Source organism: Oreochromis aureus, linkage group 2, assembly GCF_013358895.1.
Source record: "Oreochromis aureus strain Israel breed Guangdong linkage group 2, ZZ_aureus, whole genome shotgun sequence".
Lineage (NCBI taxonomy): Eukaryota > Metazoa > Chordata > Actinopteri > Cichliformes > Cichlidae > Oreochromis > Oreochromis aureus.
In genome coordinates this window covers 14823817-14846049 of record NC_052943.1, presented here as the reverse complement: position 1 = coordinate 14846049, position 22233 = coordinate 14823817, and the positions used below count along the sequence as shown (strand labels likewise).

General features: G+C 41.5%; 1 protein-coding gene across 6 annotated transcripts in view; it reads right to left on the bottom strand.

The window, feature by feature from the left end:
- Positions 1-22233, bottom strand: part of mid2 (midline 2) — a 155265-nt gene that overhangs the window by 67815 nt on the left and 65217 nt on the right. For all 6 annotated transcript variants that reach the window (XM_039618942.1, XM_039618952.1, XM_031752906.2 and 3 more), the window contains one exon: positions 16953-17830. In XM_039618942.1, the coding sequence (XP_039474876.1) occupies positions 16953-17774 (822 nt within the window). In that variant the 5' untranslated portion in view covers positions 17775-17830. The remainder of the gene's footprint in view (positions 1-16952; positions 17831-22233) is intronic.

Below are 22233 nucleotides of genomic sequence, written 5' to 3'. Positions count from 1 at the left end.
CTGGGTGAGGCCTGAGTGTTTTGTACATTCTGCATTGTGAATAATGAGGATGCGTGCACAAGCATAAAACGACCCGTTTCTCCTTCATTGGAGTCAGTGAATTCAGAGCCGATTTCTTACCAGATTTTGATTTTTTTCATTGACTAAATCTCATGCCGACATCTTTTTGCTTTAATAAATATAATCAGAATACTCTTCTGATGGTGGTATAATCCTATTTGATCTCAAGCGATGTGCAAAAAGTTACCACAGCCAGCAGCTACGCCTAGTCAGCTAATCCAAAAGATGTTGTGTGCTAAAACCAAGGTGTTGTTCTCACCAAATCTCCCCGTAAGGATTTGAGCATCAAAGCATCCACCCAAAGTGAGGAAGGAAGAGTCGTGAAGATGTCAAAGAAGTCACGTTTACAGTGGAGGTGACAAATGTTGACTGTGGACATGTCCAAATCATGAAGCTGACAGGATTTTTTTGACAAGTGAACCATTATTGTCTTTCCATTGACTATTGGAAGGAAAATCAGAACTAAATACATATTGAAAATATACAAATACAAGAGCTGTTACAGCATTTTTCACATACTGTGACTATATTATGTCACCTTTACTTAACAACTAGCTTGTCCCCTTCTGGCTTGTCACTTCCACATTATGCTTGCTGTCTCTCATTAGATTTGATCTCTAAGGAAATATTACGTAACTGAAAGCTACTGGGAAAGACTGGGCTACAACAACTATCGCGTTATTCCCTTGAGACACAGCACTGAGTGCCATGCACAGTCTGCCTGTGAAAGCACAATGAATAACTGCCATGTCAGTTGTGAAGTTTTCATCATGGCCCCACAGCTTTGAGAGTCCTTGGTGGTGTTTTATCGTATCACTCGTGGCAAAGTGACACAGCAGATAATCTCACTTTCAACACACGGGCCGCAGCATATTTACGCTTGTGGAAAATTCATGTTCACTTTACAAACACTGGATAAGCAGAGCTTTCTGGCCGAGCTGGTACGTGCAACTCAAAGCCATTTCTGAATAAGGCAAGTGACTTTTCAGGAATGATCCTGCTGACATGATCACATGATCTTCTGTTCTTCCACCAGTGCCTTTGTGAACTTTCTTTCAGCACCCATGTGGCCACATATGTAAACATATACATGTTGGTGTTTCCCTCTTCTTCTCAATCATAATACAGTTTCATTTTTCAGAGTCACTTCACTTAGTTGTATCCTACAATCTTCCAAAACATTTGATTCTGATAATAAGTAAATCAGTGGAACAACAAGCCTATCTGAAATCAGATAAAGGCAGATCTCAGATAGGCAGAAAGAGCGACAATGGGAAAATAATTAGAAAATAAGTAACAGACATTTTTCTTTCTTGCAAGATGAGACAATCAATACTGCACTCCCGACTATACAATAAATGTAGCTGTAGCCAGAAGCCTATTATTTTAGCTTAGCAAAAGAATTGTGCTCATACTAAAAATAGCTAACATGCTAACTAGTGAGCTTTAGAGTTTGGTAGTACAGAGCCAAGCTGCCAGTTTGTCAGTCTTTCCAGGCTTTATGCTAAACAACAGTAAGCGGCTAAGGTCTTGAGCTAAATATTTGCAATGCAGATGGGAGCAGGTTGTCAATCTCGTCATTTAGCTTTAAGAAAGAAGGGAAATGAGCACATTTCCCTAAATGTTTTGCAATTTCTCTATGAAGAAAAAATCTGAATTGTCTTTAAATTATCACAGTCTTCCTTTTATCAAAGTAAAAGTAATTTTTTATGTCGCCATGTATCATCTTTTTCAAATTTAGGTCACCCGTTGCAGTGAAAAGATCTATTCTCGCAGTGCTTTTATTTCTCACCGTTGATTGCCTCATTGTTGTTCTGCATAGGAGTGTCGAATGCATACTTAAAATCTGAAACATACACCCAATGAAAAACAGATATATCCTGCTCAATGGGCTGTGGTGACAGCTGAAGCCTAACCCGTGGGTTTGCTGGAGGCTTGTTCAGTAGACGCAAAGCCTTGTCATTTGAATGTTGTATGACGATGAGTGAACCATCTGTAATGTTGACACAACAGAGTCCCCATAGCTTATTCTATTCTCTGCCCCTGTTATCTGCTTTTTCTTCTCTCCTACTTCTTATTGCTTAGTCCTGCGCTAATACAGTGTCAGCCGGCGCCTTCGCCTCAGTCGTTCCCCTGCCCTGACCTTCACTTTGCTGCCCTCCACTTCAACATTCTGTTTGTTTTCAGTGCAAAAGCTAAAAAAAGTGACAGCACTGAGTCCCGTCTCTAAGACTTGTCCCACTTGCCTAAAGATACAGAGCAGACTTGACAGACGGGTTCAGCTCTGATTGCAAACAGAATCTCAATTTGAAATAACATCTTTTGTCTGAACTTTAATAATTAAACATCTACAAATTATTCCACTCTGTTTTTTGACTTTCAGAATCTCTAAACCTGATACTGCCATTCACACTGTTGTTTTTTTTCAAATTTCCAATCCTACAGCAGACAAAATAATCTGGTATGACTGACAAGTTCCTAGCTAAAAGGTTTACATCTGTCAGCTTGTAGTACCTTCAGGAAATGTTATCTGAGCTCATGGACTATATAAACACTCTGCAGTTTGATTTCTTTTTTTATGCGAGAGGGCCAAGAGACAAGGAATCCGTAATATCTGCCAGACAAAACCACTGATGCTATCAGCAGAAGGGTAAAGTAGATGGAGTCCAACCAAAACATGAAATTAGTTATATGCCGATATATTGATATTGGCCGATAAATTATAATTAAAAAGTAAGGACGAGAGAAATACCCTTCAGCCATGTTATGAGTGTTATGTGGCTAAGCTTATGCATGAGAGGCAAATGACTATGCATCACATTTGTTTCGAGTGCTACAAATGCAATAACCAACTGATCCAAGCAGAGTCAGGAGGAGCATAAATGAGTAATTCACGACTTGTTGTAACAGTAAAACAAGTTTATTTTTAAACTAAATTGTCATAATATGTTATTAGGGGCCCATAAAAACCTGCACATAACAAATGCTAACAAAAAATAAAATAATACAGGGTTTGTTTCCTCAAACTTGCTTCTATGGAGTTCATTTAACACAATTAACTCCCAAACTGACAATAACTTGGACTAACTTATGAACAAACACAGCTAAATCACCTTTCAAAGGGATCCCAGACTCTAACTCCTTAAGATGAAACAAAACATATCTTTCAACAGAATATCAGCGCCTGAGTTCAGATTTTGTTGAAGAAAAAGACACGACAGGCTCAGACTCAAAGCTTTTGTGATTTAGTGCAGTCCAAAATTTGGTCTCCAAAACAAACTTCCTCTCTAATAGTCTTCCTTATCTCGACAGATGTCAGCACTGTTCTATCTGTTACAAACATACTTCTTCATTTCCTTGTCTTTCATACTGAAAATGTTACTTTTGCCCTTTCACGCTGAAAACGTTGCTCTAGCACAAACGTATCTTTTCCACTAGGTAATAGTGCGATGCAATAGCTACCGCAACTTTAGGGAATACATGTCTGCAATTCACTTGCAGTACATAATGAGCTTGTGTAAAAACAGAGGAGTTGGAGCCGTCGAGGGATATGGCAGCTTTATTTTGGCTGCGGTTTCAGTCCTATTGATTGTGATAGCAGATAATGCCATCCAGAGACTCTGAGACAGGCAGTGAGATTTCCACCCTGAGCCTTTTATCTTGGACACCACAGTGTGACCCCTCCCTTCCCCCACAGGGCCTTGCAGGCTTTCAGATGCAGAACCGAAAAAGACCCTGACTCTCATCTGTTCAGACTGCAGTGACCAATACACACACACACACACACACACACGCACGCACACAAAATCAGACAAATATATACAAAACAAGAAACACACACTCCCCCTTCTGTCCCTGCACAGAGGCAGTGGTCAGTGACAAGACAGAGTGTCTCTATTAGCATCAAAGCTGCTCTGTTCATCCTGACAAATGAGTTCGCTTCCTTCAAGGTAGGAAAAGCTATTTACTCCATCTCCACTATGCTTTACTTCATCTAATTGGTCCGACCATGTCACAGAAGCAGGCCTCTAAATCACGTCAGTATCATATATTTATAGATGAGGTCATGTAACTGTAGTGCTCTGATGGCAGCTACATGACATCTAAATACGACACTTGTTGCCAGGTCTGCTGCTGGCATTCCAAAAAAACAGATGGACAGCAAGAAGTGGAGGAGGTGTAAGAGAGGAAGCAAGCAAGTAAAAGGAAGAGGCACTGACATCACAAAGAAGATATGTGATTACTGCTGTACACAAAGAGTCTGACATTCCTAGACCGAGTGCTTTAACTCTGACTGTGACATGTAAGAATGCAGACTCACTTGCTGGGAATTCAGGTCCAGCAGGCAAGAAGGATAGTCCGAGCACAAAATCACATAACCTTAGCTGAGAGTCGGCATCACTGCCCTGCATTCATGATTTGGCCAGACACCAGAGTTATAGAGCGGGGAACCACACTGGACAGCGTCTGTGATGGACTCGCCACAAAAAGGAGAAACACATTCCCTACGTTCCTGCAATTCTGCGTGGTTGGCTTTTGGCTGTTGATATCTGGAACAGACATTCCTCTCTGTATGACTCCCTGTGGAGCTGAACTTCCTTCACGTAACCTTAGATAAACAGAAACTTTCAAGGATGGTTTTGTAAAGATCAGTGACTGGATGAAGTTAAGGATAAATGTAGATTTGTGTGTATGTGGAGCCAGTTTTAACTCATCTCATTCATGTCACGCACAGATCAAAAACTATGTGTTTTTTACCAAGAAAAAATGTTGTGGTTTGAGGTTTGTAATCTGTATCTCTGGTTTCATGTACAGTATGTGTGTGCGCACTTCATCCATGCATGTGAAAACCACGATAAGCCAATGGCTGCAGCATATGCTTGACCTCACACATGTGAGTGTTTCCCCGTGGAGCTTTGGTGGACAGGGTGTTCGCTGCTGCTGTCACCACTATGCTGGCCAGACATGATAGGTGATGTGTCCCTTTTTTAGAAGCCATAAAAGAAGCCCTATGTGCTATTAGGCATGCATCAGTGCCTTCTTTTCTCATCGGCTTTAAGAGGTACATCAAACCACAGCCCCGGTAACCCGTTTTCTCAATCTCTCAAGTTTGCAAAGTCAGTTTAGAGTCTTATTGTTTTCTCCTTTCAGTTCTCGTGACAGTGCTGTATGTAAAAAGCCTTGATACTGTAAGCTGTGTATCCTGTGCCGCGCTTTCAAATTTTCCACCAACACGTGACTGTGATTCACTTGTGGTCTAGATTTGATGCTGTGGAGAAATACAAGCACAAGCATTCAAACCATTTTAAATATTATACCAATTCGGGGTCACAGTGGCTTCATTTTCATGATAGATTTTTATTTTCTGTTTCAGATCTGACATAAATATTTTTGGAAAATGTTAATTATGATAAGCACATCATTAAAATGGTTATACACTAAAAAAAAAAACCTCATTTAATTCAATAAAAGCACTCGTGGAAGTGGATGACAGCGCCACATGAAATTCCCAGGGCTGTAAAACAACATTTATTTTCCATCCACTGCAAGTGTCACTACTATTTGTTTTGTAACTCAGCTTCAGTATCAAAACTAAGAAACAAGTTTTTTCTCATAACTCTACAGATAAAGCATCACAAAAGCGCATTTCGAGAGGTCATAATGGGAAAAGTGGCGAGTCAAAACAAGTTGTAGCATATATGCAATCTCATTTTTACCGACATTTTGGAATAACCCTGTTGTTAATGTGGTCTATACTTATTCATGCACAATAACATATGTACACACATGCCTTCATACATATCCATATCTTGTCGGTAACTCCTGTACCAGTTAGCGACAAACACTGCGTGTCTGAGACTTTAGCCCCACCCACATGCACACATAATGTGATTTGTGCATCGTGCATCAAATAGGTAACACTCCTTTACACTTACCATCATCACAGGTTCAACTTTTTAAACTGCAGAAATTCATTCTTGGAAACCTTGTCCCTCTTTTTAAGCGTTTCTATTAGAAAACTAGAAGAAAATCAAATCATGAAATAATGAGAGCTCAGAGAGCGTATGAAAACAGTTGGGCCTTTTTCAAAAGAATTAATCAGAAAACCTGCCAATATTACTCATTTATCAACACTTGCTGACCTTATTTCACTTGTTCCTCTCTCTTAGATTTTATAATTTTGCACTCAGCCAACTGATTCCTGACTGACTGGCCTTCACAGCAAAGTCATTTTTCCTTATTACTGTAATGGGTTTGCTAAAGTCCACTGCAATGTGCAGCCTTGTGCTGGAAGGATAAAAGCATTTCCTCTGCATCTTCAGCTAAAAGAAAAAGATGACAGATAGACTAAGTAGCTATGTGTATGGCCAGCATCCCGTTTTTATCATTTGTTTGTCTAAATTCCCAATATCATTGAATTCTTCAGCCCCCTGATAAAAGAGAAGTGATGTGTTTTACATATCAAGTGGTTGCAGCAGTGAAAGAAAGAAACCATCTGTCTTAAAGCCAAAACTGAAGTGGATAAAGCTCTGCCTTCCACTGAAGAAAAGCACTCCATAATGAATGCATGACCTCAAGTGACCATCACCAGCATGTATATGTGAAGCAAAAAATCTTAACAAGATCACAACGAATGGTCTTGAGAGCTTGAAAAGAAGGCAACTGGACTTCTTTGGGTTCATCCAAGAGGTTTCTTCAGTTCTAGAACAACTAGAGGTGGTCGGCACATAACTGTCACGGTCCTGGGTCAGTGACCCAGTGTTTTGACTTCTGTTTTTATTCTGTATTATGGTTTTTTGTTCTGATTCTCTAGTTTTACTGTTATGGTTATCTGTTTATAGGCTTTGATTCCGTGCTCCCTCTGTTCTGTGTCTTCCTTGTCACTCTTGTCTCTGTGCTCCGTGTTCTACTTCTGTGCCTCCCTGTATGCCTGGTGTCTTATCCCCAGGGAAGGTCTAGTCTGCTTTTGTCTCATGCTTCCTGTTTTATTTTGATAGTCTCTCATCAGTGTGCGTAACGTTCTGTTTTGCTCTCCCCAGTCTCGTCTGTGTAATTAGTGTCAGCGTGTCTCCCAGCTGTTTCCTCTTGGTCCTGTTCACCTCTTGTATTTAGTGTCTGCGACTTCCCCTGCTGTTCTAGGTTTTCCAGTTCTGTTTTGTACTCGCTCGTGCCAGCAATAAAGGTGATGATTTTTGAGTTTACTTTTGCCTCCGTGAGTCTTGCTCTTGTTTCTATCATCCTGCCTGTCTGCACACAGCCATGACAATAACACAACGTGTGCAAAAACATGCGGGTCATTTCTGTCACCGGGGTTGACAGGTGGAACCTCTGTGAGACATTGCCCCACCCTTCCATTATGTGAGCTATTGAGGTCATCTGAGGCAAGGTGTAAATAAGAGTTGAAATGCCTGGAAATGGATCTCAGCACTGTATTGTAAGTGGCTAATAGTTGGTGTCATAAGCCACCACCTCTGTTCAACAATCATTGTTCACAGTAGATGTTGGTTGTCTCCTTACCTTCTCACTCAAACTATCTCTCTTCTCTTTCCAAAATGTAAACACTGGGGTGGGGCCACGATGCCTCACAGAGGTTTCACCTGTTGGCCCCGGTGACAGGAATGACCTACGTTTTTTTTTTTTTTTTTAATACTTTGGCTCTTTTGACAACATATATGATCAATAGTAGGTTAATGACCCTCAGGACCACTTCCAAGGGTACAGGTAACACTAGGGCATTATTAGGATCATAAAAGAGCCTCCCAATCACAGTCAAAGGAGTTACTGTTTTAGCTGAAAACTTGGTATCTCTCTGCATGGTGTGTAATTTGCCCCTGTAAAAATTCAAAGAAACTGAACAAGTGCAGGACAAAAGAAATGGCTGGCCTACAGCACCTGTAACAGTATCTTAAAGTCATGTACTCAGGAAAAAGGAAAATATCTGGCAAAAGTCTGAAACAGGATATGAGAAATGCATCTGGCCCTTCAGCTGATCCGTTTACTGTTCAATGAAGCCTCATCGGAAATGGTCTCAGTGGAAGTGTGACTGTCAAGAAGCCGTTCTTAAAGAAGGTATTATACAAAATACACAAGAACTGGACTGAAAATCAGTGGCGACAGGCCTTATGGAGTGCTGAATCCAAATGTGAAAACTTTAGATCAAATCAGGAAAGAGATATAACGGTGAGTGTCTTCAACCATCTATGAAACACAGTGGAGGCTCTGTCGTGGTTTGGTGCTGCAACCTGTGACCTCAATATTATTGAAGCATAATGAAGCATTTTGGGTCGTCTGGACCAAAATACTACATTTTGCTCTACAAGGGCCTGATATCCACTTACGAAGAATTTATTCTGCCACTGTTTTATCGAAATTTAAAATGAATGTCCTCATATGTGGATCTCATTTTTCTCAGAAACGAAAATCAGGCAAAAGAAATCTGGTTATTCTTTGTTTTTACATTCATCAGGTGCCCATTAGCCCAAATAGCAAAGAGAAATTAAAACTGCATGCCATGAAAGAGTTCGGGCCTTAGGAGGTTAAAGAACTGACAAAGTATTCAAACTGTGTTGAAGAACATAGGTGGTCATAAGTCTTCATTTTCCATGTGTATTTGCAGAAATCACCGCACCTATTTCCCATTTTCTTTCTCTCATTTTTGTTTTTTATAACTTCTATAACATGGCAAACATGTAAACATGTAGAAAATGGAATTAAATACATAGTAAAAACTAACATCAAACTAAGCTGATTCTCTCCTGGATGTTCCACCTCACAGATAATTCAGGTATTTTTAGTCTGGAGATGACTTGGAGGTCCCTTTTGTCCTCAGGCCATTAAAGACGTGACGGTCATCTCCTACTGGTGTCATTAGTTCAAACCAAATATCACTCCAGTTGTGACTTGCTATTCCTGCTTGGAAGCCTGACAATAGCACATATGCAGACAGAACGTGCAATAAGGAAGTGTGTGCGCACAGCCACCAAAACAAAAACCAGTCATCGACTCAATGTGCCTTTGTGTGTAAACCCATGTTCACTCAAATATCAAACTCCAATATATCTGTGTGTGCGGAGTGGATGCTGACATTCCAGATTCCGCATAAATATTCCTGTTATGCTGTCTTGTCTTGTCCATTGTTGCTGAGCCAGAAGCCAAAATAGCTTCAGGAAACTCCAGGCACATGTGATTTAATGATTTGACTGATAAAAATTAAAATCGTCCAGTGTCGTCAATCCTTCATGGTTTTACAGAGTTCCCAGAGATACTGAACTGTAATTTTTTTTCTATCAAGCCTTATAATAACTCTTATAAACTGCATTTGTCATCAACTTCATCTAGCAGAGCCCTTCACTTTTCCTCATATAAATGGGATCATGTGCCACAGATTTTTGCAGATTAATACCAGAAAGCCCTGACTCATCATATATTGTAGGGAAATAATGTGGCGCTATATGAAAAGTTGGAATGAAACACTTCGAAGCCGGTGGAAAATAAGATCAGCAGAGCCAGATGACTTTCCACTGTTGATAAAACATTGAATCCTCTTATGTTGAGGTGCACTGCTGCCAGCCATGTGACTAAAATACATAAATACTAATGTGTTTATAATCTGACGTGCATTACGACAGAGTTATACACACAGACACACATATATATAGCTACAGTAATAAATTAAGGTCACTTATTTAAAGAGGAGACACAGCATGCACAAAACTTGTTCTTCTCTGGATAAAAACACTTTGAGTACACACACACATATATATATATATATGTTTATATGGCAGAAGCTACAGAGACCCAGAAGCTGTGTTTATCAGCTGCTTAGTTAAAATGATTTTCCTTGAGTGTCAAAAGTGTCAAAGTCTCGGCTAAGCTCTGCTACGCTGTCAGCTTCTTACAGCTTTACCCTAAAATACGCACAAGCCTTCAAGTGCCTCAATTCCAGTTTTTAAGCCTTGTAACTAGTAAAAATGTAAAAATAAATAAGGGGGTGAGGGGAGGGTGATGAAAGAGAGGTAAAAATTAGCTCTAAATACTTTGTGCTAAGTTTTGAAATGGACGATTTTTAGAATAGAAAAATGTAGAATTTATGATGGATTTTCATTCTTGGAAGGATACCTTAAAACAGGGGTGGGCGATTGATTTTTCTAAGGGCCCACGTGAGAAACTGAAACTGTTGTGGAAGGCTGACTAGAAAGCTTATAAACACGTGAAATTAATAGAAGTGAGTTCAGCTTATTGGTATGACCCTCCATAACAATCATAGTTTCTCATGTGGGCCCTTGGGAAAATCAATAACCCACACCTCAACTGAAACAATATTTAGTTCCAGGGACTCTAAACACTCAATACAAAGATATAATTTAAGGCTCCCAGATCAAGCACAAACATCGCTCATTTCATGTTAAGAAAAACAAAATTGACTCAGTTTGCGGTGTAATTTACAGAGAAAACACAGTTTGGTTGGCGGTGAATGAGTGCATTAACTGTACTGAATCTGGAGTCCTTGATTTTAGACAATCAAGGACATAAACATTTGCAGACATAAACAAATAATGTCCATATAATGAAAGTAATTGTAAATCCCCATCATTCCCTCATATTGCCCATTCAGACAGCATGCACTGAATATCAGTATCACACTACAGCTGCCTTAAGTGAGAATAAAATGAATCCAATGAAGCAATTTAACCCTGCTCTCATTTTGCAGAAAAATAGCGAGGCATCCATTTCTAATGAATAAATTAAAGGGATATGTTTGTAACTTGCTCTTAAAAACTCAGGGATGAGTAGTGTTGCTTATAAACCCTCTGTCTGCTATGTATTTTGTCACCAAAGCTTTTAAAAGCATCCCACTTTTCATTTTGCATGTATTGTGCAAATACATGATATCTCATGCAGTGGCTGCGAGTGATTTTTATGAGCTTTTTATAATCTGCTATATTTTATGATGGGCTGACGTGACATACTTTCACAACACATGCATGATGCATTGGCACTGCATGGGTATTAAAGCATAGGCTCTTGCTCAAACACCGAGACACACATTGGTGCATATTTCCAGATAGGCACGCTAAGGCACCAATGCAGAGAAGTGGCACACAAAGACACTAAAAGCTTTCTACTACATCCTTGGCGATTCCATCAGCATGACTAAGTGAGCTCCATCTCACACTGTTCTCCAGATAGAGCCATGATTTCTAATGGCATCATGCACTCAGCTCCCAATCATTTCTCACATGTTCGACCTTGTACCATCTGCTTTGACACACATGCACAGCCACAACTTGCAGACGTACACACACAGACACACACACCTGTAAATACAGTCGCACACGCATTTGAAAGCAATCAAATACGCTTCCTCACAAAAAAGACACTGGAGGGCTTTGAGTCTCCCTCTTCACAGCAGTGTGCTGCTGCAGTGTATGTGGGTTTGTGGGCGACTGAGGGCGGATACGAGTGGTGTTACCTAAAACAAGACAGGGGGGCTGGGGGCACAATGAGGGGGGAGAGGATAAACAGAGTGACAGAAAGGAGGTGGGAAGGACGATGTTTGTCTGGCCGTATGCAAAGCAGAGGAAGTGAGAGAACTATATTGACAGTGTGAGAGGGCAGCGATGGAGACAGTTGGAGCTGTTGTGTGAGAGGCAAGAATAACAAGAAATATGTGACTGTATGAGAAATAGAGAGCTGGGGCCGCTTAAGTTCAACTGAGTACTTGACATTTCAGCTTTCAATTTCTTCTAAAAATCATTACAGTCAGTGGCTGGGATAACCTCAAATTTGGTGTGCTAAACTAAAGTCTAATTTTTTAAATCTGACCGTGTGTGTAAAAGAGTCATAGTGTTCTACGTGCGGTATGATTTTTATGGGATTGGATGACAAATCTGTATGCATATGCTTGCCTCCCTCTGGATTTAGCACAGCAAAATGGGTGTAAATACAGTGGCAGTGGAGTCAGCAGCTGACATGATGCACCCATCGCACAGAAGAAAGTTAGTTAGTGCCTTAAAGGAGCTTGGGGAATAGAAGATTTAAGGGTGGTGTGATGTTGGTTGTGGGGGGGATGAAGAAAAACAGTGGGGATAAAGGAAAAAGAAGCAAGGCTACAGGGACTGAGAAAAATGAAGAGAGGGGAGAGTCTGAGAGCAGGGATGGGAAGGGTGGGGTTGGTGACAGACTTGCCTGAGCCTAAACGGGAATTAATCCAATAATCGCTTGGAAATGTTTTGCATATTTCTTCATTCTTCTCGTGTACATAACAGACTATCATCCCGTTCAGCTCCATGTGAGACCTGCAGACCTATGAAGGCCATCGTACACACAAAAGCACATAGGAGACAAAAAAAACCAACAGCACTGCCGTAGCGTTAGTACATGAGATAGCTAAACAGTCCGTCACAAATGTCAGCGCTGCTATAGGATTCGTCGCCAATTCAGCTGATTCTCCCTCTTCTAGACGTTAAAGCGCACACACTTCAAACATCCAAGAGCCTGAGAGTGAGTAAATTAAGTGCCAGCATTTGTAGCTGAGAGGAAGAAGACTTATACTTGTAATTTAATCCGTTTCTCATCAGTTCCTTCTGTCTTTGTTTCTTTTTGATCTGCTCCTTTCAGTCACCACATGTTGAACACAGTATGATCTAGCGTGTTACCGCTCATCATGAACACATCTGGTTGGGCTTAAGCTTCACTCAGGCTCTTGCCTTTTGAAAATTGGTTGTGTAGCTGATTTGCAACTTCATCTTTAGGCTTTGCTACTTCTTCACCTCTAGTTTTTATGTCACCAAAAAGGGAATTTGTGGGCCAAACAATAACAAAGGTCATTTAATTGACTTTCCAGAGGTTTTTTTTCTGTATCCTATGTAACTTCTTACATTTTAAAACCTTCTCTGCAATTAATAGGATCAATTATGTTTAGAAAATTTTCCAAAACCATTTTTTTTTAACCTTTTGTCCAAATAATGCATTGAATTTATGTTGTCATCACCATTATAAAGGATCCATATTTAATTCAACCTGCCATGCAATAGATTAATGCATCTCTGCATGTATTCAACATGTAAGACATGTCTGAGTGGTAGGGTGAGCACTTACCCTCAGTATTTCTGATCGCTGACCTCTTTGGAATTTGTGTGTGTGTAATGTTTAATATGAATCATGATTATCTCAACACAAGGAGGGTATTTCTATCCACTGGTTTGTTTTAAAAGTAGAGTTCGCCGTTTGTTTGCAGAGGCAGTAGTTTTCCTTTTCTCTGCCTTTTTGTTTGACTGTGTGTTTGATGGTGAAGTTTCCTGCTATTATGGCTGTTATGACTTAATACACTTTAAAAATTCATTTGATATCCATCTACTTATGGTGGCTGATTACTGGGAGCAAAGAAGCTTTCCTGCTGTTATTGTGTAAGTCTACTTCTCTTAATGCTGGAAGTGGAAAATACTCTTGACACATAAACCGTCTCTTTCTCTCACCAGCACCGGTTAAGCCATTCTGTTTAACCACACAGTATGTATTATGTCTGGACAGCACGAGCTTAACCGGTAATCACCAACAAATTGTCGTTTGTTGGAATATTTCTGTGTTCACTGGTGTTTCAAAACTTAGAATAAGTGTTCGTGCTAAGGGAAGCTAAGTGTTGCCTCCAGCTCCTTTCATATTGCAAAGATGACTCTTAGCAGTAATAGGAGTATGTTGCAAAACTCAATTAACACACACTTGATGGCATTAATTACAACAGAAGCTATGAACTTTTGTAACATGGAGAACAGGAATGGACACCTCTAAAGCCGTGGCCAGTAACCACTGATGCTGTGGACCTTTCGCGTGCTTTCATCTTAGACTTCATCACCTTCCAGTGTCACATCAAAACATGCCAGACTGAAAGCTGGTGGTGGGTGCACACTTCAGCTTCTTGATTTGGTTACCCAGCCTCTGAGGGGGGATGTTAGGCTGCTACGAAATTTATCTAAATTACATTCTAATGAGGCGGCTATAAACACTTCCAAAGCAGCAGGTGATGAGATATTCACTGCTATGACAGAGCATCTCTTCGTTAGCAGTAATTTCAGCGAATGTGCAGAAACAAAAAATGCAAAGAGTAGCACCTTGAAGTTGTAGTCCTTTAAGAAAATGCTATTACTGACATCTGGAGATTATGAGACACCGATGTCTGTGCTTCTAAGCAAGAGCTCTGCTTAACAGCTGCCTGGAGAATTAACTCACTATCCTGCAGTTCTGCTGTGCCACATTTCTGGCTTTAACAGTGCTCGCACTTGTTGCCATTTTTGCTCCTATAATATCCACCCTGCTTGCCCAAGGGAAGCTTACCTTTCCCCCTTAATGTGAAAGACATTATTGAGTGGCAGTGTAGCTCCCAGCGTACACAGCAGGAGGAGGAAATAATATGAAGGCTAATTCAGAAGTCAAAAATCAAATGGATGGATTTAGGGGTCAAACGGGCAACTGAGTGTAATTATTTAGTAGCGCTGATTAACGACCAGGCTCGCTGGGGCATTGCAGAAGACTGGTCAATAACATCAGTAACATATGATTAAAAACTCAACTCAAACCAGTGGAAGTCACACGCACTTGTCATGAGCAGGGAGAAGATTTTAAGTTAACTGCTACTGCCACTTGTGAGCTGAGGTGGAGCTTGGAATATGGATGGCCTACTCCTTGACTTGGGCTTGATTGAGGATTTCAAAGTCAAGAAACTTCAAAGCCTCGGCTGGGGAACGTTTAAACGAGCCACAGCCAGCTTTGAATCGGAAAGGAAGAGGGACTAACTACTTACAGTAAACTCTCCCACAGCTTGAAAAGAATGAGCGGGCTAACACTAGTGTAAATAAACACCACAGGGTTAAATCTGTGAAAGGAGGAATTTGGCTGACATGCTGGTGCAAAACTGAAGGAGGCAGCCAAAGTTTGGCAGCGCTCATCTGTAATGCAGACTGTGGACCTGCATTTTCACTGAATTCAAATAGATGGATTCAAAGCAATCACTGGTGCTGTGTTCACCTCAGAGGCCTGATGAGATGGATTTTTGTTGCACATGAATGTTAACAATGTCTCCTGAAATGTATTCTTACGCCCAGCCTTTTTGCACAGTACAGTGACACAAAGGCCAAATGTGCTGTGAGACCACTGAAATACATCCGTTTTTTTCTATGTGGAACATCGCAGCATCCACCTACAGCACTGCACTTAAACTTCACCGACTCTTCTGCTAAGGTGTTCGTTTCTTTCTGAGTGCTGCACAATTCAATTTGACAAAAATCAAATCAAGGCAACACCCATGCACCCCTGGAATGAGTTTAAAGTATGGGCAAATACGTGCACAAAGTTATCTCCAGTCAAGTTATCTCTAACAGTCTACAGGCCAAAGACATGAGCCTGAATCGCTACTAAGAATTCAGCAAATTGAGTATCTGCAAATTGAATACTAACAAGTACTGGTTTCACCGCTTGATTTTGCTAATTTAGTGGTCTACCCCCTTGATAATGCATCCATCCATTTACTGCTTCTCATCCAGGGTCAGGTCAAGAGAGCAGCCTAAGTAGAGAAGCCCAGAACTTCCTCTCACTAGCCGCCTCTACCACCTTCCGGGGTAACACCGAGGTGTTCCCAGGCCAGCCGAGAGATACAATCTTGGGTCTACCCCAGGACTTCCTCCCAGTAAGACATCCATGAGTCATCAGGTGCTCAAACTACTTTAGCTGGCTCCTTTCGCCTTAAAAATCTACTTTAGTAAACATTTAACTTGTTAAGCAAAGTTGTTGAATTGATGTAGAATGGAGAATTGGTGTGTTGAGATACACTTAAGCACTGTACACTGAAATGTAGTGCCATGGAGCTCTGTGAATGTATACTGGGCGTGTCCAACAAATATGAGAGTTGACAGGCTCCTCTCTGACACCAGGACATGCTAATCATTTATTGGCATACATAATGCTTACTTTCTAAAGTTTTGGAGGCTGCAAGGTTTCCTTCATCCTATTGCTTTATTTAGATCCCTCAACCTGTCAGTTTAATCTGCTCTGCTTCAGAAATTTAAGGTGTTATTATACCATCCCACAGTACATAAATGTCCTGACATGGCTGTATGAGTGCAGATCAACCGTCTCCACTAAAGACACACCTAGTATGAGTTAGTGATAGCTTCATTAGTAAACAAATACAAGTTAGAAAAACAATTTTTCTCTTTAGAAAAGGATTCTCACACAAAAGACACACATATGTGCTCAATACAAACTCGTGATAAAAGTTTTTAGGCCAGCTGAATGATGCTGACTCCTTTAGGCCTTTAGTGATGGAATTAGCTCCAGCTTGTGCCTTTCTCTGTTGTTTTTCACCCTGATTCAGCAGTCCCAGTCTTTACACATGGCCTCTGAAAAAGCTCAGTGGCCACAGGGAATGCCAGCTCATCGACTATTATAATGACAGCCCTCCCTATTGGTCTCCTTCTCTCTCTCTCTGCCCTTCTCCCCAGCATACTATTCCAATTGTCCCTCTCTGTCGCTCTTTCTCTCTCTCTCTATTTGTGATCTGTCTTTCTGCCCTTCTTGTGGAATAAAGGCTTTGTATGATGCAATGTTTATGGCAGTGAAAGTTCACAGTCAACAAAATTGCCCATTCCCAAGGCAGGAGTGACTGGATTAATGATTTTATTGGGTAGCAAACTGCAAACAAATGTATTATAATAAATGGTGCATGTTGTATGAGACATCTGTGTAGAGACAAGAACAGCTTTAGCAGTAAATCACATTCTTTTAGTCAAATTAGTTGCAGGTTGTGACTCACCGTACTCCACAAACACAGAAGTGAAAAAACACAAAATCAGGGCAGTGCACTGAAATTGTTGGTGATGACCTTATTAAGGACTAACCTTGAGCTTGTCAAAACGTTCAGTGAGGGAGGACACCTGGTGCTCTCTGTGGCGTCCCACGAGCTTGCAGAGGGCACAAATGAGCTGGTCATCCACCAAGCAGTACATGTTGACCTTCTCGTTCTCATGCTCCAGGCAGGTCAAGCCACGGATGTGGGTGTCTGGCACTGGCTCCACCAAGCGGTGGCTGGTGAAGGGCTTCTTGTTGGGGTGTGTTGCACGCAGGCAGCGGTCACAGTACGATACCTCACATGTGACGCAAGTCTTGACGGCCTCGCGCGGCGGATCCTGCTCACAGAACTGGCAGCTGATCCGTGGATCCATTTTAGCAACGACAGCTGGGCTGTGGTTAGCGTTGGTGTGGTTGATGTGATTGGTGTGGTTGGCGTGCTGGTGGGAGTGGCTGGAAGTGGCCGGGCTGCTACGAGCGCTGCCTCCACTTGTGCCACCGCCGCCGCCAATCGTTCCGGCTATTGTACCGCTAATGGTGGCGGTGTAGGGTCGCTGCGGCTGCAGGCGACGGCTCTCGGTGGGAGAATTGGGGCCGCTAAGGGAGGCCTTTTGAAAGCGGTCAATGATGTTCTGCAACGTCACATTGCGCTTAAGGCCCTCCAGGCCTCGGTGATTCAGCGTGATGACGTAACGACAGGTGGGACACTGAAAGGCAGAAATGGATTCGAGGGGCTTGCTGGTGGAGCAGTGAGACACCAGGATGCGGTGAGCACAGTTAAAGCACAGACTGTGGGCACAAGGCAAGAGCAGAGGATCTTCAAACAACTCCAGGCAGATCGGGCAGGTCAGCTCAGACTCCAGTGTTTCCATCTTCAGTTGAACCAATCTAAAGGTGACATCAAATCCCACGGAAGCTGGCCAATTACCTATGAGAAGAATAAATCAAGATATTATCAGTTAAAAAGGCCTCTAATTAGGAATTATATTTCTTCTTGAGCAAGGGAAGGCAAGATAATTTTACTTCTAAAGCACAGACAATTAAAGCATTTTTTTTATTTAACAAGGCATGAAGAAATACACACAAGAACACATTCACCCGTTTACCCTGAGCTAACTGTGAGTGGCTTCATGTAAGTTTGACTGAACTGGACAGATTTAGCAAAAACACCACTAACACACACATTTCCATGTGCTTGTAAATATGACCTCCTCTCCTTGCACCACAACTCATTTCCCTCAATGGAACCTTTGATGCGATTCCTCTTGCAGAGCTAAATAAAAAGAGAGAAGACAGGCAGAGGCTGACCGAATCAAAAGAACAGGTTAAAATTAATGGAGTGAACAGCAGAGAAAAGGAGAGACAGATGTCCAGCAGCAGAGGACAGAGAAACTTGTAGAAGGACTTTTACACCTTGACACCTTGTAGCTTTTATAGTAAGATCAGCTTGACTTATCAAGCAACAACTCCAAGGAAAGTTTAACTTTTAGCGCATGATCGCAGCAGCAAACGGTGAAAACAGCTAAGCAAGAAAATTGATTTCAGATCCTCCTCCTTGTTCTCCAAGCACTTCAAATCTCAGCACCTTGCGGCCTGCCTATCAAGCTGTCTCCCCTGGGTGGCCTTAAAATCACTGACATGAGAAATCACTAATAACCGCCATCCCTCTCTTCCCCCGTGGCTCTCTGTCCTTAAAAAGAAACAAGGCAGGCACCGTGAAACTGCAGCATTAAACCATGCAACCTCAGGAAGCCGACAGTGACAATTTCACCGAGCAAGGTTGTTCCTGAAAGACTGCCCTCGTCTCCCCCTGTGGTGTTTTTGCAGGTTGTAACTAATTATGATGCTCTAAAACACGCTATGAAGAAAGGTCAGGAATCACAAGGGAGACCGAGTAAGGTCTAGACAGATCTACCTTAGTCTTCCTCCAACATTGCAAAAAAGAAAAAAGTGAGAATGTGTTGTGAATGAAACTCATGAGCATGAGTGTTGACAATAAGCGCTTATCAGTACTTTCATTGAGCTATGGAGCATTCCGCCTGCTGTTTTTCCTAGAATTCCAGGCTTAATAACTATCACTTGACAAAAGTGACTTTAAGCACAGCCTGCCAAACAGCCTTTTTAAAGCACTGACGGCTCTTTGTCGATTCAAACAATGTTATTTGAAACATGGGGGAATATTTTTTAAAGCCTCATAGATGGTTTGGTGCAGTGTAAACTGCAAAAGCTTTAAAAAGTATTACACGTCCCATCTGACAAAGAAAAGTAGGAGTTCCTCACGTGAGAGATACTAAACCAAGCAGATTGTATTGAAACAATTACGTGAATGTAAATAAGTTATTGATGCAAGTTCATGTTCTAAAAGCATGCATTGTGCTAAGTGCATTTAAAATCAGTTGTTGTTATGAATGCAACCAGTTAAGCCTGACTGCAGAGGGAAAATAAAGTTCACAGCTTCCTGTCAAAGCATGTTGAATCGAGGAGTGACCTGTGGCCACCCCGGCCCACGTGTAACAACATCAATGTGCAAAGACTCCGTTCTAACTTGGTAGTGTCCAATTAGTATCATTTCTACAGAATTGTAAAATTATAAACCATGTCTAATCTCTGGAAACGGCAAAATAGAACAGCTGAAGATGAGCCAAAAAAACAAAAACAAAACAAACTGAAAAAGGGAGCTCAAAGGCTTAAACTCGCTTGCACTCCCGAAAGTCTGCACCTCTTCTGCGGCACCAGAAACAATGCCCCAACACTGAGCTGTGTTGAAAGCAAACATGATTTAAGCAGTTGTTGCAGTGCCTGGGAAAGGCACTCAGATGAAGAAAGCAGTTATATGCATGCAGCTGCTTTGTTACAAAATTCATTATCTGGAAAAGAAATAAATAACTGGCCTCAGCCAATCATGCAGATATTATGCTGATAAAAGGCAAAGGGCATCTGCTTGTGTGCGAATAAGTTGAGCGTGTATGGGAAAATACATTTCAGGTATGAGTCTGTGAGTATGCTGTATTTACACATGTACATGCGCCTAATATCCTCCTCCAATATTTCACCTTGGCTGTTATTTATCAGGTACTGTATGAGGTTGTTATCGCATCGCCCGGCTGTATCTGGTATAAAGAAAAAGCCCGTTTAGCAGCGAGGCACCACTGAGTGCACCAACATAATGTTTGGCTTTGTCATGCCAACAGCAGGACAAATCTATCTCCCGTATCAGCTCGATAACAAAAAAGGTAGATTACTGGAAATATCTAGAGAAATGGGATGCAGGAGGGAGGTTATGCAGTGAGGTAAGGACATTTTCCAACTTCCAGAACCTGTTGATGGCAGTGAAGGTTGCTGGCCCCAAGTTTGCAAATCAAATGACATATGAGACATAAGTCTTTAGCTTTGACGCTACATATAACAGCCAGTTACAAATCAAAGCTGACCTTTTTATTTGTGTCTGGAAAGAAATATAAAATATTAGATTTCTACTAGTAGAACAGAAACAGGGCAAGCAACATATCAGCTGCACTGACTGTTTCAGTGATATAAATCAACATCAGGAAAGGGTGCACACATTCATTAAATGGCTCTGCACGGACACGCACAGATGATCAGTCACAGCAGATCATCTGCCTCCATCTCGCCATGTACCTAGCATGCGCTTCTGTCACACTGTCCTCCTTCACTACACCTCGAACCTCCTCTGAGGTCTTTCTCTTTTCCTCCTGGCTGACAGCTCCATATTCAGTGTCCTTCATCCAGTGTATCCACTATCCCTCCTCTGCACATGTCCAAACCATTTCAGCCTTACCTCTCTACTTTGTCTCCAAACCGCTCAACCTGAGCCGTCACTCTGATACACTCACTTCTAATCTTGTCCATCCTGCTCACTCCCAGTGAAATTATTAACACCTTCTACTCGGCCCGCTCCAACTTTGCCTCCTGTCTTATCATATATCAGTATTATCACTAGTAGTAATATATAGTCAATCAGGATATCTGTTACTGCATTTCATCCTTTTTCATCAGCAGTATTTGACAAATTAAACTAAGGAGAAGTCACACAACAGGCACGGTTCCTTTCTCACGGAAATAAACTATAAGTCACTCTGCAAAGACACTTTAGGAATGTAAATCTGTCAAGAGCGCTGCATAATAACTAACAAAAGAAAATTGGTTTTCAGATGCTAATCAATACTAACAGCAAATCGGATTAGATACTCATTTGCAGCAGTATTGACACCGACAGTGTTGCCTTCGCCTCCTCCAGATGATACACAGTTGCACACTGCACCGCTGCAGACAACCAGGCACAAAGTCCCTCCTCTCACTAGCAGCTCAGGTAGTAATAAAATGATAACGATAATGTGGGAGCCGCGCAGCAAACGTTATCAGTCTTGCCTGTCGGTAACATTAATAGATGGTGTTCATTTAACCGGACAAACGGTTGTTTGTATCTAAAAAGTGCTATGCTCTCTTAAAATCCCAGTCTAAAGCTGAGAAAAGTCTACCAGCAACCAGAAAGAAACAGTGGCATTCGCTAAATCTGATTTGATCAGCAATGAAATCTTCTGCCGAGTCACCGGAATCAGTCAGACAGCCTTATCTAATTTTTACTTTAAAAAAGCCTCTTAATTCTTTTTATTCTTTTCCCCTTTTTTGGTATAAAAATATTGCGTATTGCACATGTTCCTGGGCATCAGTTTCGACTTTGAAATTCTAGCACCGTGACATCCATAAAACAGAGTCTGAACCCTCAATTATTGAGCACATCAGATCGCATATGAGTGCATGACCATTAAACTGCATATTTTTATCAACCTTTAATTCAACTGTTGACTGAATCAGCAGTGTCACTTTATTCCCTAGGACAGAGCTCAGCAGTGTTCCTTATGCTGATGCTAATGTGACTGTGTTTAACGGAGCATGGTGTTATAATTAACACCAAGCTTTAACACACCATCAACAGCCCCATTAAGCTTTAGCTATGTCACTCTGGGAAAACAATGCTGGCTATGATGGGAGTCACTAAGGGACTCAATTGCTAGCCTCATGGTAAAGGCGGCTGCTCTGCAGACAGGCTGGCACGCACACACACACACACACACACACACACACACACACACAGATGCACGTACACACACACATCCACAAAATCATAAGCACACACAGCCAGAGCTCCACATTTACAAGCACAAACTCTCTCTGTCTTGTTGTCTCTCTTCATCTGCCATTCTTGTTAAGGTGAAGTGTCCCATCTGGAAGGAGAACAGCTTGAGCTAGTGCTTCAACAAAAACACTCATATCACAGGCATACACGCACAGTACCGCACAAACTCAAAC